The sequence below is a fragment of the Protopterus annectens genome, chromosome 7.part1, assembly GCF_019279795.1.
Source record: "Protopterus annectens isolate FY-2018-M chromosome 7.part1, PAN1.0, whole genome shotgun sequence".
Classification (NCBI taxonomy): domain Eukaryota; kingdom Metazoa; phylum Chordata; order Ceratodontiformes; family Protopteridae; genus Protopterus; species Protopterus annectens.
The window spans coordinates 226,092,304-226,110,299 of NC_056740.1; the positions used below are offsets into that span (position 1 = coordinate 226,092,304).

At 40.0% G+C, this 17,996-nt stretch overlaps 1 protein-coding gene across 1 annotated transcript in view; it reads right to left on the reverse strand.

Annotated features, from left to right (window-relative positions):
- The window catches only part of PLEKHO2 (pleckstrin homology domain containing O2), a 1,330,687-nt gene that overhangs the window by 237,034 nt on the left and 1,075,657 nt on the right, over positions 1-17,996 (reverse strand). The window contains exon 5 of the mRNA XM_044078679.1: positions 6,742-6,840. Coding sequence (XP_043934614.1) covers positions 6,742-6,840 — 99 coding nt within the window. The remainder of the gene's footprint in view (positions 1-6,741; positions 6,841-17,996) is intronic.

The window sequence follows — 17,996 nt, forward strand, 5'->3', positions numbered from 1 at the left end:
CTTAATGAAGGGTAGGTCATTGGTTATTTGTCAGGTTAAAAAAGGAATGTGCTAACCTTATGTATCATCTGATGAAGTCTGATACTGCAGACGAAAACGCGTGTGTTAAGAGCGTTAATGTTCCAGTGTAGTGTCGTTTTGTGTTTGGAGTTCAAGTGGCTCGAATAAAATACTGTCTTGAGGCAACATTTTTTGTTCTCCACTCTTCTATTGGATTTTTTTTTTGGTGTATACCATAAAGGTTTACCTTCATATTGTTGTAATGGACAATATCTATCATGCATTTAGAACCAAATGTGCAAAATTCAAACTTCGACATTCTCAGAAGTTCGAAAGTCAAAAAAATCGAACAGCTGATTCACTGACTTTTGAACTAAAATGTCAAAGACACATCGTAATTCAGGGGGGCAAGCCCCTCCTGCGCCCCCCACCCCCCCTACTTTAATATACCAACTCTGAGATCTCACTACAGTTGGGAATGGGATTATTTCCCAATCCCGCTATAGTGCAATCCGCACCCACAATGTTGAATCTGCAATGAGCAAATGCCAATGTGCATTCGCTCATTGCACATTTGGACAATTTTTTGTCATGGATTTGCAAGTTTTCAAACCTCCTTTCACACAAAGTGGAGTTGCATGAGTGCATAACGCACTTATGAAGGTAAACCTACCATAAAGGAGGTAATATTTTATTTATTACCCGTTCTTCCAGAAGTCAAGGGCAGGGGAATTGAGGATGGGGAGTTGAGTAAGAATAAAAATGGACAACACAGATGGAATATTATGCTGAGTACATAACTTCTTTATTTGATATTGTCAATTTTCATTCTCTCCTCAACCCATGGGACAGAATCCCCAGCTACTTTATATCCTGAGTGGATTTAAGGAAGGATGTTCCTGAGCACCATTGAGCCGAATGATGCTCTATCCATGGAGATTAGATCCAATTTGTAATGAGTAATAAATGTATGGGGAGTAGCCTGAGTTGCTGCTGCACATATGTCATCCATGGAAGCTTTAGAATGAAATACAACTGACTTTGCTATGGCCCTGGTTGAATGGGCTTGGAAGGGTTTTGATAAGGAAGCACCCGATTTGGTATAAATGAATAATATACAATTTGTGAGCCATCTGGGTAAAGTTACTTTGGTAACAGGCTTTCCCAGTCTGGTATGCGAGAAGAAGACAATTGGTCTGACTTCCTGAAATCTTTTGTTCTTTAAGATCCAGTAAATGTAAACAATATTCACCTTTGTTAGAGAAGTTGGGGAAGAATACTGGCAGGTTAATACATTGGTTAATATTGGTCTCTGAAACCACCTTAGGTAGGAAGGAGGGGTTGTTCCTGAGTGATACTCTATCTTTGTGAAAAATTAGATATGGAGGTTTAGACGGCAAAGCCTGAATCCCTGAAATTCTTCTTGCAGAAGTTACTGCCACCAAGAAAATTGTTTTCCAAGTCAGGAACTTAATATTACACTCATTAGCAGGTTCAAAGGGAGATTGAGTGATTGCTTGCAACAAGAGATTCAGGTCCCAAGGAGGAGTAGGGTCTTTGTAAGGAAGCTTTAAAAGAACAGTTCCCCTCAAAAAAGCTTTACAAAGCTTGTGAGAAGCGCCTGAAAAGCCTTGGAAGCCAATGTGAAAATTGGATATAGCTGCTAATTTTACTCTGATTGTGGAAGCCAAAGTTCCTTCATTGAAAAACGCAGCTAAAAATAGAGACTGCCATGAATTAGAGCTGAAAAAGGTTCAATGTCATTCTGGAGTGCCTAATATGCAAATCCCTTCCATGTACTAGAGTAAAGCTTTTGTGTAAAAGGCTTTTGAGAAAATAGTCTGAGAAGATGTGATGGACAGGGAAAAAGAGCATAGGTTGTCTGGCTACTAATGGAATTGGAGAAATCAAGCTGTCAGCTTGAGATTTGGAATGTCCGTATGAGTCATGCCTGTTGGATGAGACAGAAGATCTGGCATTGGATCTAGAATCCAAGGCTGTCAAATTAGGTGAGGCCAAAGGAAGGGGAACCAAACCTGTCAAGGGCAATAAGGTACAATGAGGATAACTTTGCTCCTCAACTTAATTACTTTCTGTAGGAATTTAGGAATTAATGGAATTGGTGGAAAGACATATAGGAGATTGGGGGGGCAATTGTAAAGAGCATTTCTCAGTTACTCTCCCTCTGGGGGGATCAGGGAAAAAAGTTGGTGAACTTGTTGCTTAGGGGAGAGGCAAATAGATCACAGCATGTTTGATCCCATCTTCAGAACATTCTTTCTGAAACTTCTTGATTGAGGGACCATTTGTGAGGTAAAAGTATTTATCTGTTCAATTTATCTGCTATCACACATTGGACCTCCCCTGAATGTATTTTGCTATGAGAAAATATTTGGAGTTTGGATGAGATTGTCCTTTGCCACACTTTAAGACAGCCTCAACATAATGGGTATGATCTAGTTCCTACTTGTTTGTTGATGTACTAAACCACTGACATGTTGTCCATTTGAATACCGATTGTCCCCAAGGGGAGAGTATCTTGGAAGGCCTGCAATGCTAAAAGCACTGGTCTCATCTCTAGGACACTGATGTGCAAATTGGCCTCTACTGGGGACCAAGTGCATTCAACCATCTATCCCAGACAATGCCGCCCTCCCCAGCTGGGAAGCGTTTGTGGTCACTGTGGCCTTGGGCTGCGGGGGAATGAAAGGATGACCTTGCAGAATTTGATCCAACTGAATCCACCATGTGAGATCCCTTTTGCAGATACTGGTAATTATAATTATAATGAGCATTGACATTGGTTGATAAAGAATGGACCACTGTGTTGCAAGCAGCCACTGTAAAATTCCAATGTGAAATCTGGCCAAGGGGACAAGTGTTATTGATGCTGCCAAGGACCCCAGTGCCTGAAGAACTAATCTTGCTGGGACTTTGTTGCTGTTGACTATTTTCTTGACTTGAAAATGGATTTTTTCCATTCTTTGTGGGGGGAAAGGAGGCAATTGCAACCTTTGTGTTTATGGAAGCCCTTATGAAATCCAGTGTTTGTGTTGGTTCCAGATGAGATTTATCATAACTTATGATTATGCCCAGGGAACAGCATGTTTGGAAAACTTTTTCTCTTGCCTCTAGTAGTCAATGTCTGGTTGTGGTGGTGATGAGCCAGTCATCCAAATATGGAAACACCCGGAATCCTTGCAGTCTCAAGTGAGCTGTTACTACTGCCATGCACTTGGTGAACACCCTGGGGGCTGTGGTGAGGCCAAAGGGCCATACTCTGAATTGGTAGTGATTGACTCCTAGTCAGAAGTGTAAAAACCTTCTAGATCATCTGTGCATCTTTATGTGGTAGTATGCATCCTGAAGGTCTATTGAGCACATCCAGTCACCCTCTAGTTGACTCTTTTTTTCTAGCAGCTTTTGAATTTGTATTGCTGCTTGTTCCCTGTGACTGGGTGGAACATCTGGGATTTTTTTTGTAAGTGGATGGAGGAAGGGAAAATTGTATATTATAACCTCTGGATATAATCCTCTGCACCCATGTATCAGAAGTTATTTGAAGCCAGGCTCTCTGATACAGGGACCAGCGACCCCTGAATGTCTCCAGTGTTGGACAATTGGGCTTCTTTCAGGAGTGTTGAAAGGGTTTACCAAAAAAAAAAAGAATCTCTGTACCCTTGGTTTTGTGGGCCCCCTCTGCCACTAGGGGGAACCACCAATATGCGTGTCCTGAGAAGACCTTTCAGATTTCCTGAACCACATTTTTCAACTGCTGTATTGATTCCTCAAAAAGGATCTTTGTGGAGTGGAAACACATACACCCACAGCAAAAAGGATTTTCCCATCGTTGTCACACTCGGTCAATGTGTCTTTAATGTTAGGGCCAAACAGTGATGCGCCATCAAAAGGAGCACTGATGAATGAAGACTTAAATGGCTCCACAAAATCACACAAGCTCATCCAAGCATGTCTCCTTATGGCAACACCTGGACAAATTAAAAATGGAATTTAGGATGGCCAAGTGAAAGGTAACCAACTCCTGAACCTCTTCAGAAATGGCTTCTGGGAGACTATGTGAATGTTCTTTAATCAAATCCCTCTGAAGTCTGGTGAACTGTGCCAGGCAGTTCAAGGACCGTAATGCAATGGCCGTTGACACATAAACTCATTTCCCAAATCTATCCATCATCCAAGACTCCTTGTTGGGAGGATGGATAGAGGAACTTTCCTCTGCAAGTTCCTTTTTTGTGGCTGCCACCATGACCATGGCGTCCACAGGCAAACATTTTTTTCCAGAGTGGCTTATCCTTGGATGCAGTAATAATTTTGTCAGGTCTCCAGGGGATTGGCTTAATGGAATCAGGGGCCTTCCATGCCTGCCAAGAGATCAACTCAATGAGCTCATCAGTGGTGGAGTGACCCAGGAAGTAGAAGGGCAGGTATCAAAGGCCTGCAGATACACAGTTTTCTCAGATGACGGATTGGTGGACTTTCAATCAACTCTCTGCTTAAGGATTTCTAGGATGTCTCCAAATGAAACATCATCAGAAGGTGACTGTGGGGATCCTTTATCTTCTTCAAAATCCATGTCTTCTGTGATAGAGCCTTCTGGAGAATCCAGCTGCTTCCTCTTGCACTTCTTCTTCCTAGGGACTTACTCAGTGAGGAGTTCTGGGAGGTATTGGAAGAAGAGGGGGCACCCTGCTGGGAAACCTGAGGCTTTGGTACTCACTGTCCTGGTGGAGGCAAAGGTTCAGGTTCTGAACAAAAGTGTGACAGAGTTGACTGTTCCAAGAGGGAAGGGAGTGATCTAGTGATTGAAGCAGACATGACTTCCTCCAAAGCTTCCAAAGTGGACCACCTAGAGAAGAAAAGGATCCTGGATCTGAGATGGTGGTCCTCAGAGGCATGGGACATCCCCATCCCAAGGAGATCCCTCTGGAAGCAGAACCTGGAGCCGAGCTGATCTATGCTGAAGCCCCGAGGTTTAGAGATGGCACCAAGAAAACAGGAGTCGACTCCAGTGCCTTGGAACTGACAGGACAGACACGGCTCTGAGAAGTCTCCGGTTCTGACTGAACTGAAGAACTTAGAGCAATTGTATGATCCAGAAGTGAGGATGTCTTCGGATCTGGCATACTCAGTACTGGACAGGTCGGAACCATGGACTCTGAAGCTTCCAGCATACTCAGAGCAAGAATTAAAGGAGGAGGAGTAGTTGAAGAGTAAAGTCCCTGACCCATGGGGGTAGGAACCAAGGTGATCCCTGTCACACCTTGCTCTCAGAGAATTTTCCTCGCCAATCTCTCCACGTCATTTTCATCAAGACTTCTGGAAGAATGGGTAGACAAGACAGACAGGGATCTGGATCCTTCCAAAAAAGGAGAAGGAAGTCAGTCTGAGGGTCAATTGTAAGTGAATAACGGGTACTAGGTATGAAAACTGCAGTTGACGATGAATCTGTGCATATATATATATTTTATATATATATATATATATATATATATGTATATATATTTTATATATATATATATATATATATATATAGTCTGTATGTATATATATTTTATATATATATATATATATATATATATATATATATATATATATCATATCAATAACAACTTAAGATTGCCAGAAGGCCCACTCCTTTTTCAGGTGTGATCTGGGAGCAAAGTGACTTATTCAAGGTCACACAGTGGGCAAATGACAGATGAGGGTATCAAACCCTGTACTGTAGGAACTACAGATCGCAGCCTTAACCCTCAGGTACTCCCTAACAGAAATAAAAGACATGATACCGTGAGTCCTGATTCTTTAGAACATAAACTGTAATTCAAACTAATAACACTTCTGAAATGTTTTTGCAAGGGGAAAAGCCCTTCTGCACATTTGATCTCCTGGTAGAACACTACGCTCCCATCCATCTTACTTATTTATTTTAGGAGACAATATTTTATGACTGTGCCAGGTTGCCTGTATAGCTAAAGGCAATTCAGCATCCAAAGGGCACAACCTAATACTGACCCTTTTTCTCCATTCCCTGGTAAAAATCTCCACGCCCTGTACATCAGGAACCTTTGTGAATCTTATATCACTTGCACACCACTGCAATCAGAGCTGTTACAGTACTTCTCTCTGGCTTGGGGGTAGAGCTAAGTTCATTCCACCTCTTAAAATTTACATCTATGGTTCAGATGGATTACTTCAAAGTTGCTAGGTCTCAACCCGACATTTTAATGGACTCAAATTATATATGGGAAGTAAAGTGCAACTATGACATCCTTTACATATAACATATGTGAAAAGAAACATGACAAGTTACATCATATCTGTATTGTTCAGTAGTGTACAAGTAAGAATCCAAATATAACCAAAAAGGGTATGAAAGAACAGTTTCATGCTGCAGCGTCAAGGCAATCAATGAAAAAAAAAAGTATGGATTCTGTCTTCTTGCTTACTTGAAATGTTTCAAATTTAAGATCTTACTGAGTTTTTTGATACAGTAGAAACTATAGGAAATAAACAAAAACATAAAGATGATGGGTTCCTAAAAGGAAGTGAAAAAAGATCACAAAGCCAAACCACTTCTTGTATTCTAGAAGTGCCAGCTCATCTTGTTTAAAAAATTATTTATGGTTTACAAGAAAGAGTCTTAACTTTGCTCATGAGATGAGTAATACCACAAAGAATACTTAATGTGGGCATGCTGTGGTTCATATGAAGTGTATTTCTTACCCCCTTCAGCTGATATCTGGTTGGTGGCCTACGAGGTTGACTAACTTTGGCTCGATTTCGTGTCACATGTTCCAGAGCACAGCTTGCGTCTATTTTTACCTGGATGAAAATAAGCAAACATGAATTTCTTTAGAGACTTTACACATTTGAAAGTTTAATTTCATTTTGCTTGCCAGGCAGTCCCTTTGGAATAGATCATGCAACAGTGAATTTATCTGAACAAGAAGTGGATTATATTAACTCTTTAATACACATTGCTATTTCTCTACAGTACTTAATCTGTTATAAACAGATCATGCAACAGTAAATTTATTACAAGAAGTAGACAGATTATATTAAGTCTTTAATACACATTACTATTTATCTATAGTACCTATTCTATTGCAAATTAAAAACTTTGAAATATATGTAAACACAGAGGGAGAGAGATATGTATGGATATATAAATATGTAGAAACACACACACACACACACACACACACACACACACACACACACACACACACACACACACACACACACACACGCACACACACACACATATTTATACACACGCACAACTGAAGGAGAGGGAGAGTTTGCTACAAACAGATACAGGTAGCTATAGATATATACTCTCAATTCTTTCTTTGATGACTATCCAATGGTAGAACTAGGAGTACATTAGTAATGATGTTTGCTTGTTTGACTTTTTGGCTTTTCCCGGTTAGGGGTCTCCACAGCGGAACTCCGGTCTGCTAATGATTGGCAGTAGATTTTTATGGTGCCGAGTTGCCAGCCCGATGCCCAAACTTCAACTTCGGAGGCCACTCGACCACGGGGAGGACATGCAGCCTTCACACAGAAGGCACTCCAGCCGAGAATCGAACAGGAGAACCTCGTGTTGTAAGGCAACAACGCTACCAGCCCTCCAAAATTCTGAACATTTTGAACGGACTCAAAACTCTAGACAAAACATGAGACTATTTTTAATTAATCCAGATTTAAATTAGAAAGTTTTGCAGCTTGTTAAACCAATCAAAAACCTGCCTTGTAATGATATAAAATGAAAATAAAACTCGTGATACCCAGACATATAATTGTACTATAATGACTCCAACCTGTGGTGAGTTTATGCATATTACTGGAATATGCTTATCATACAGCTGACCTCTGGCAGCTTGCACAGTTTACCACCGTGTTGTAACTATTATATAATCTGCCCTATTTCAGATATATACTCTCATCTCCTATCAGTACATACTATGAAAACAGCGGGGAAGTAAACAAAAGAACACAGAATTAAGTTAAATGAGACGATGCAATGTCTAGTTTCCTCAGTCTTTTTAATATTTACCCTTCTGAATATGCTGCAGTTATATTTTTAGGGTAATTATGACCTGCATCATGCCTCCTTCTAGCAAAAGTATACTTGTGTAAGTAAACATACCATAATATTAGATGTTTGAATGGTCACTGTTGCAGTAGCCTAAGCTATATGGGTTATATCCTGAATAGGATATAACAGCAGACCAGCTTCCAGAGCTACAGGGCACCTTCCACAGGCCCAAACCATTAGTCAGCTTGAGTGAAGCAGACTAAAAAGACATGTTTGGGTGCAAAGCCTTTCAGAGCTTTCCTACCAACAGACAGAAGGAGGCTGAGCCCTGAAATGACAATGCTAAGAACAACAAAAATTAAAAGTCCACACCCTGGCCTAAACAACACAACCAAAAACAAGGGAAATGGAGGGATGGAATGGCTACTGCAACAGTGATCATTTGGATGGTAAGTTTACTTACACAGCTGTACTATGCTCTTCATATTGATCACTCCTGCAGTAGGCTTAGCTATATGGTTAGATTACCATAGGTTGCAAATTTTAGGAGATGGAAGGGGAAAGGTCCAGGAGTCCCATGAAAATGGTCCCAGCAAAGCCTTATCCAGACCTAAAGAATGAATCAAGCTTATAGTGCTTTGAGAAAGTATGTACAGAGGATTAAGGTCCTGCTTCTAGAATACTTCCAGAATCCAACCCTTTCCAAAAAGAAATGAACTACAGACCGAAGATCTGAAAAATCTAGTTCTGTCAAAATAGTACCTGAGTTGTCAGTGGACATCTAAATTATAGAGTATTCTTCCTCCCTCATTTTTAAGATGAGTAAAGAAAATGGTAGAATGGATTGTTTGGTTTAAAGTACGCTTGGATACAACTTTAGGCATAACATTAGTTCTCAAAGAAACACCATGTTTCTGTGGAAAATGAGATAAGGTTGACTCATAAGAGTTTGCAACTCAGATACTTTGGTCAGAGAATCAGTAAAACTGTTTCCATGTTAAAAACCTGAAGTCAGCCAGATTAGCTGGTTCTAATGCAGCAAGTGTTAGCTTCACAAAATTAAGATCCTGAGAAGGGTCACTGGTTTTCTTGGAGGTCTCTTAAGTAAAACCCCTTTCAAAAACATTTTTTTTACATGAGCATGCCTTCAAAGAGGAGCATCCATGGGCAGGCATGCTGAAATGGCCTATAAATGAACGCTGATGGAGGAGTAAGAAAGAAGTAATTCAAAAATATTGTTAAAGCAAAAAACAACTAGACCTGAAGGTGTATTGGTTATGTTGTTGGCACCGACTAAAAAACCTTTTCCATTTGCCAATATATGATTTTCTACTAGCAGTCTTTCTTGCCTACATTACTACCTGCTGCATGTCCTCAGAAAAGAGGTGCCAAAAAGGTACTAAGTGACTATCATGCAGGCAGTCAGTTGACGTTGTTTGGGGTTGGGATGTATCAAACACCCATGCTCTTCTGTGAATAGATCCAGTCTGTATGGAAGCAAGAAATCTGGACAAAGCCTAAATTGAGAAGCAGATTTTAAATATTGCTGTTTTAAACTTGGAAAGTTGCTAGACTAACAGGATTTGTGTTAGCATACATTTTCTGAAGGATTTGAAGTCTGAAACTCAAATGTATGTCATTATTTAGTGACTTCAGTCTTCAGTAATTTGTCAGAAAACCACAAATTCTTGGAGGAACAGATCATAAATATAAGGCAAAAATTTGGACATTCTGGGAAAATCTAGACAGTTGAGAGGTATGCTTATGGTAACTATCCCTGGCCATTTCCAAAAGAAGGAAGAACAATGGTTGCCTGGGCCAGAAGGAAGTCACCACAATGATTTTGGGGATTCCTTCTGAATCTTCAGAAGTATCCTGAATTTCAGTGAAAATGATGCAAAAGCATATAGGAACATTCCTGTCCAAGAAAAAGAAAATCATCTGTCTTCCAGGCCTTGTTCCATGGAGACCTGGAGCAGAATCTTGTCAGCTGATTACTTAGACAGGAGGCACATGGGTTTACTAGAGGAATTCACCACAGATGTATCAAATCTTGGAAGACCCCTTGATCTACTTTGCATACATTACTGTCTGCATTGTCCTGTTCAGCCTGTCTGCCACACAATATTGCTCTGAAGTAATAAAGAATGGCTGTAGAGTAAGACTGTGCTGTGAAGCTATATCCCAAGCTAACATGACTAGTCTGCAAAGGCGATGTGACCTGGTATCCACTGCTTGCAGATGTAAAATATGACTGTGTTACTGTCTGAAACAATCTGAAGAGATCCTGAGGGCCAAAGATGATTTAGAGAATTAAATGCCTTGATCAGTGTAAGCATCTCTTTTATATTTATGTGCTTCCATCTGTCATAGGTGTGCCACACACACATTGCACTATTATCCCTCCTGTAATTTCTCCCCAAGCAAAGTCTGAGGAGTCTGTGATGACTGCTTTGTAACAGGGATGGAGTAACAGAGATCCAAATTTATGGATAATGGCTGTCTCCACCAAGTAATTTTTCTGCTTACAATCCTCAGCACTAGGATTTGATGGTGATGCTGGGACTGAAGAGACCTCTGATACCAGTGAATCTTTTTCATGTGGAGTCTTGTCAGGGTTATGATGAGAGTCATAGATGCCATGAGACCCAAAATCCTGAGGTATTCCCTCCTTGTGACTAAAGTCTGAGAGGAAAACCTTAGGAATACATCTAGATATAGGTCTGTTTTCTACTGTGGAAAAAAACGCTCTTTGAAATGAGGTGTCCAGTTGACATTCCAGGAACACCGTCCTGGGTGAATTAGTCAGAAAGGACTTCTGAATGTTCTCTTGGAATTCCAGCTTGTGTAAGATAAACTGGAGCTAGACATTTTGTAAACACTCTTGGTGCAATGGATATTCCAAAGGGTAAGGAGGAGAACTGATAATGTGATCCAGACACACAAAACCTTAAAAAATGCATAAAGTCTGGTATATAATGTAATGATAGGCATCTTTTAAATTTAGTGTTGCCAAGAAACATGAATGAGGAAGAGTTAACCGATTATGAAGTGACATCCTTTTTAATTTAGGCACTATCACAAACAGGTCTAAGAAGGAAAGATCCAGAACTGGTCTCCAAGCATCTTCTTTCTTAGGCACTAAAAACATCTCTGAATAAAACCTTTCCCAACTTGGGAAGGAGGAATGGTTCTATCACTACCTAGAACAGCATGTAAAGAAGAGCAGGTAGAAATAAAAGCATCTGGTCTGGTGGATGAAGAATAACCACCTGGCAAGGATATCCTCTCACTGCCATCAATAACCATTATGAATGATTTTCAGAACTCATTTATCTGAAAGTATCTAGGACTGTTAGGGTGGGAGAAGGGAACAAGGTCCCTTAAATAGTCAAACTGAATAGACAGAAAATTTGATGAGGGGTTAGAGAATCCCTTAGAAAACCTGAAAAAGAAGGGCAGAAAAGTCTTAGAGATTCCCTGATTTAACTTATACCTTTCATAACATTTTTGATCACCTGTGCAAAAAAAGGAACCAAACAGTGAATCTCTACCCAAAGGAAAAAATAAAATCTCATTATTCACATCCTCCTGGCATGTTCTGAGAATACAGCCAGCCAAGAAAACTTCCTCAACACAGTACCATAGGCCATAGCCCTAGAAGAATTATCAATTGAATCATACACACATTGTAAACCGAGAGCAGTGACAAGTACAATAGAAGAAGCTAAATAATTTAAAGCAGATTTTTCTTCACAAGAAAGAGACTACAGACCAAACACATTTCATACTTTCACAATTCGTCAGAATGTGAGCCTGACAATTAAAAATTCTGAAAGTCAAAGCTGCAGAAGCATGCACTATTTTCCCCTACCCAACAATAATCTTCCCGTCCTTATCAGAAAGAGTAGGACAGGAATTAACTATTTAGCTGAAGTAGGATTAAATAAAGCCATAAATCAGGTTTGAGGAGAGTGTATATGAACATTACACATTCTATCTGCCTTTTTAGGGGCAGCAGGCTGGCTATCAGGAAAATTACAGGTGGAGACACACACATCCTCCAAAGCTGACAGAACTGGAGGAACTGGTGAATGAAGGCTCAGGAAATTATTTCTGTAACAGCACATAACGTTTTCTGAGGGACTGAGAAACCACAGTGTACTCCCACTGAAAACAAATTCTGGAAATAATTTCAGAGAGAGAGGAACCCCAAAGGGAGAATTAGAAACTGAGCTCTCCAATGAACCTGAGTCAGAAAACCTGTACCTGTCTTTTCATCTTCCTGTCCAGATTCAAAATCTTGAATATCTTCAGGAAAAGAGGTATTCTTCTTTCTTTTACCAGAAAGCAATAAATAAGAAGGATCAAAAGCTTGAATAAAACCCTGAGCCAAACCCAGTAAACTGCTCCTATCTAAAGAAATTTAAGAAGGACTAGATGCATGTTTTGACCTCACCCAGAATCAACAACAGTGGGGATCCTAACAGCCACAGATGAAGTGGCTAACCCTTGGTCTGTAGTAGCTGTAGGTGCTACACCAGATGGATCTGGGATATAAGATGACTGGTCTTAGGTACAGCAAATGGCCATAGCAAAGTCACCCAACTGTGGCTGAGGCAACCTGCTGGCTTGCTGTGGTGGCAAAAGCTTTTGCTTAACTTTTTATTTTTGTGGATGGAAAAGGACTGACTGTGGGACTGACAGTTTGCAATATGGTCAAGATGAAAATGGTGCCTCTTTCCCAGGTAAAACAAACAGTAAAAGTTGGTAAAAATGTAAACACTTTAAAAGTCACTTTTTACACAAAAAACACAGTAAAATAACTTAAAAACACTTAGCCCCAAAAAGTAAAATAAATACAATTTCTCCACAGAAACAATGGTTTTCAATTACATTAAACAACTTTTAAACTGACAGGAAAAAAGTGTGTTTAAACATACAATACAGTCTCGTGACAGTCTGTTAAAACACAAAGTCTTAGCTTTAAAATAACTTTCCTGAACAGGAAAGTATTATTAAACAAATATTAAATGGAAGTTTTTTTTCCCATGTGGAACTTATCTGCCCAACAAATAAACAGTACAAGCTGACCATTGATCTTTGAAAGTCTCAGAGGAGCGTACTCTTCTGTGGCAGGAAAGCTCTGAAGGGATTGGCACACAAACCTGTGTTTTCAATCAACTCAGCTTGTGCTGAATAATGGTATGGAAGTGTGGAAGGTACCCTGAAGCTTTGGAAGCTGTCTGGCTGTTATAGCCTTTCCAGGATAAACCCCATGTATCTTAACCTTATGCAGTGGCAATGAATATGAAGAACATCTGCAGTTTCTTAATGTTGTTGGCATTACATCCCTGTTACACCAATGGGAAAGTTGGTGTGTTATAAGCTACCAAAATTAATGATAAATTTATAAAACCTTTACCCAAAGATAACTTCATGTTCTGAGGATTCTAGAAACCTAGCTACCCAGTTGAAATTATATGTGCCATCAGGTTCAATAAGTTCCAAAACAAGTCCATAACAACATGCTGTAAAACAATACACTATGAAGTCATTAGGAAGTCCAACAATGACCCAAACGTTTGAGGCAGGACACAAAAAATGAGCCTTCAACTTTTGACATCCTAACTGTTATGCAGGTACAGGAAAATCAGATGCAAAAGAGTGCCTTCTGGTTCAGACATCATAATATTACACCCTCACATCAATACATGCTACAATGACAATATGACCAATTTTCTGAGCATACTGAAGCTTACACAAGGCAGTGATCAGATGCAGTCAAAATATGCTAACAGAATCACAGATTTCACAAGTTACAAAAGTTCTATTGATAAGCCATAGAAAGTATTTTATCAGGTTCTCAGATATTTCAGAAATTCAACAATTATTTCAAAAATTCAACAATCCCTTGACACTACACTGAAAAAAGTGTACCACATGGTTCAAGCATTCTAAAAAGTTGACACACCTTTGTGAAGATATGATGTAGCAAGTATGCCATGAATGTATGAGTTATCCAAAAACATTATACAGTACAAACATGACAATGTATTCTCTTCACACTTTTGAAATGTCAAAGCATTTTACCAATAGGTACAAAAATACAGAGGCCAAATATAGACTTAAGAATAAAAAACACTTTACTATTTATTGTGAGGGATTATTTCTGAGGACAGTGTAAATGCATTTCCTGCGTGTTACTGACAAAACTGATCTAGAGAAGAATTATTTTTAAACATACTCTCTTGCTGTCACATTGCTGTATGTTACCACATTTCCTGTGTAGCTAAACAGTGTCTTAGAGAAAAGAAACACTGTCAGGAATACAGCCCACACACTTCAAAGCAACCTGCAGAAACGCACACCATATGAACTCATCATTTTACTAGTATTTAATGGGACTTCACTAAATTCAATATATGTTTCCATCATACTGCTCAACCCCTGGACAAAGCCTAAAATAATGGAGGAACAAAGGCCCAAAATAGAGTTAGATTTTAAATATTGCTATTACAAACTTAAAAAGTTGCTAGAATAACACGATTTGTTTTAGCATGCATTTTCTGAAAGATTTTCTGAAAGGTTATTGCACTATTTAATTTGCTCCTTCTTCTGTTTTGCAAATACTCTTAATCAGTGTGGACGATAATATTATCCAGCTAGACAGCAGCAAGATATTGGGGATGGGCTTTAAGACTCAATCCATGAGCCACTGATAGGTTGAATGAGCACAATGTAACTTAAAAGGGAGGCCTGTACACTGGAGTGATACCCTTAGGTGCTGCAAATGCTGTTTTTTAGCTTCACTGTATACCTTGGTGAAGTACAGTGTAGTCGGATGGCCTATTTTTCCCTAACCTTTCTATATATCCATCTACCCTAGGCATTGGGTAGCTATCGAATTTTGAGATGCTGCTCAGCTTTCTACAGTCATTATAGAACCTGATAGTTCCAACAGGTTTACAAAAATGCAGTTATGTAAGTCCTACTTACATGTAACAGTAGGTATTCATACAACGCACTACTTTACTGGCATATGGGTAGTAGTAGTGCTCTGCTACCTTATTTCTGGCAGCCTATCAAAGCTCTCAGCTCCTCCACCTGCCTGTCTGTGGGTGTGATGGACTAATCACCAGTGAGGACAGGGACTGCATTTCAGACCCACAGCCAGAACCCATCCAATTTTCTAAGGTCCAGAAGGAAGGGAAAATGAAAATGCGAGCTTATGAACACCTACTGTTCCAAATAAAAAACACATACACATATAACCAAAAAATGCCACTGATCAAAACTCAACAGCAACTCCAACACCAAATTATGAATATCAAAAAAGGGGAATGGTGGGTAGTTACTGCCAGTAAGGCAGTGTGTTCTATGAATATCAACTATTGTAGGTAAGTAGGACTTAGACAATTGTACTATGTTCTGCAAACACACTGCCTTTCTGGCATTTGGGTAGATTCCCAAAGCTCACCCAACCTGAGAGGAGGATGGATTATGGTTCAGGAGCCCCTGAAGAATGGTCTTAGTGAAGCCTGCTCTAGATTTAGAAAGACGTCCAGTGCTTCGTAAAAGGAATGGACAGAGGACTAAGTTGCTGCTTCTAGAATACTTCAAGAGTCCACTCCTTTCCAAACAGCTGCTGAAGAGGAAAATGCTCTTGGAATATGTCTTTAGCTTGCCTGCATTCGCCTTGCCACAGTGGGTGTAATAAAAAGCAATACCAGAGGACAACCAATGTGCAATGTTTAACTCAGAGACAGATTGACCCTTCTTTGCCCCTGTGTAGAAATAAAAAGCCTTTTAGCCTTCCTGAAGAGTTTTGTTCTGTCATGGTAGTATCTGAGCTGCAGATGCACATCCAAGGTATGAGGTATCCTCTTCCCTTATTCTTAGGTACTGGGAAAAACACAGGGAGGTTACTGGACTGAATTAGGTTGAATTCTGAGACCACTTTAAGCATGGAAGAGGGATTAGTGCACAATGCAACCATATCCTGTGGATAATCAGGTAAGGTTGTCCCATTATGAAAGCTTGCAGCTTGGAGACTCGCTTTGCAGATGTCAGACCAATAATCAAAACAGTTTTTCACATTAAAAATTTCAGATCAGCCTGAGCAACAGGTTCAAAAGGTGGAAAGGTCAATTTCTCCAACACATAGTTGAGATCCCACAAAGGAGGAGGAATTTGCTTGTGAGGGGAGTTTCATATGTAATACCCCTTTCATGAACTGATTTACCAAAACAGAAGAAAGAGTGGGATCCATTGGCATTCAAGCAGAGACAGCTACTAAATACACCTTACTGGATGCATACTATAAGTCATCCTGAAATAGTTCATGCAAATATTTCAAAATCACAGGGATGTTAACCTCAAGGGACCCTCTGTTCCTATTTAGACATCACTTAGAAAATCTCATACATTTGTAAACATAAGGTTTTCTAGTAGCAGGTTTTCTGGCCTCCTTTAACACCTACTGCACATTTTCATAAAACAACTGCCTAAATGGAGTCAAGACTGAATCATCCAGGCTGATAGTTGCTGTTATTCCAAACTGGGGTGCACCAGTCACCTCTGAGACTGTGTGATCAAATCCAGAGTGTGAGGAAATTTGTGGCAATTGCCCTTGGCCAATACCATTAAAAGGGAGAACCAAGACTGTTTGGGCCAAGAGATGGATCACCACAATGATCTTTGGTATTTCTTACTGAATCTTCAGAAGTACTCTGCGAGTTAGTAGAAAGGATGAAATGCATCCAGTGGCATTCCTGTCTAAAGGAATGAGAATGTATCTTCTCTCCAAGCAAGGTGGAAAGGATGAATGGAACATAATTTCTCCAGCTGATTGTTTTCAAAAGAAGTAAACAGATCTATTTAAGGTGTTACCCCACATCTGGACTTGACCCTGTAACTCTGCCCAGGATCCGTTCAGTCTGTCTGCCACAACATTTTACTCTGATGGGATGTATGATGCCTGAAGAGTCAGAAAATGATGTAAAGCCAGCACCAAGACTATCACTGCCAACTGGCACCAAGAGTATGACCTTGGAACCCCGAGTTTGTTGAGGTAGCACAGTATTATGGTGTTGTCTCTAACCACTAGACAAGGACCTGGAATCCATAGGTGTTGAACGACTTTAAAGATGTGCCACCAATTCCTTAACATTGATGTATGTGCTTTTATGGGACCTTGAGTGGCCTGCACTTTTACTCCCATTGACACAGCTCCCTAAGCAAAGTCAGACAAATCTGTCAAGAACAACTGTGCCAGAACAGAAGGGAAGAAGGGAGCCATGGACTGATACTCAATTGTGCTCTCCACCACTGTAACTCCCTTCTAATGAAGGGCAGCACCAGTAACTGACATTCCAGAAAAATGTAGGTGCTGGGTCCAACAATTCTGGACATACCACTGAATATTCCACATGTGGAAATGGGACAGTGGTATCATGAGAATCATGGACACCGTAAGTCCTAGAATTTTTAGGAATTCCCCTTTCCAAGGTAAAGTTTCTCCTAGAGAAATCCTGTAACACCATCTGGTATGACGGGACCTTGTTTTTAGAAAAAGGTCATTATTTTGCTGGATTGGCTAAAGAACCCCAGAAAGACAAGTTTTTGTGAGGGTGTCATTCCTGACTTCCTAAGGTTCAACTTAAATCTTATCTGGAAGAGTAAGGGTGACAACTTCACTGGCAGTTCCAAATACCTGGATACAGACTCTGCACAGATCAGCAAGTCATCCAAGTAAGGAAAAAGATGAATGCCAAGAGTCTGACAGTGAGCTATTACCAGAGGAAGGCATTTGTTAAACACTTGAGGTGCTGTGGATAGTCCAAATGGCAATGCATAGAACTGCAAACCCAAGACAGCAAATCTCAGATATCTCCTGAAGTGATGAACAAAGGGTATAAGATGTTACACATCCTTC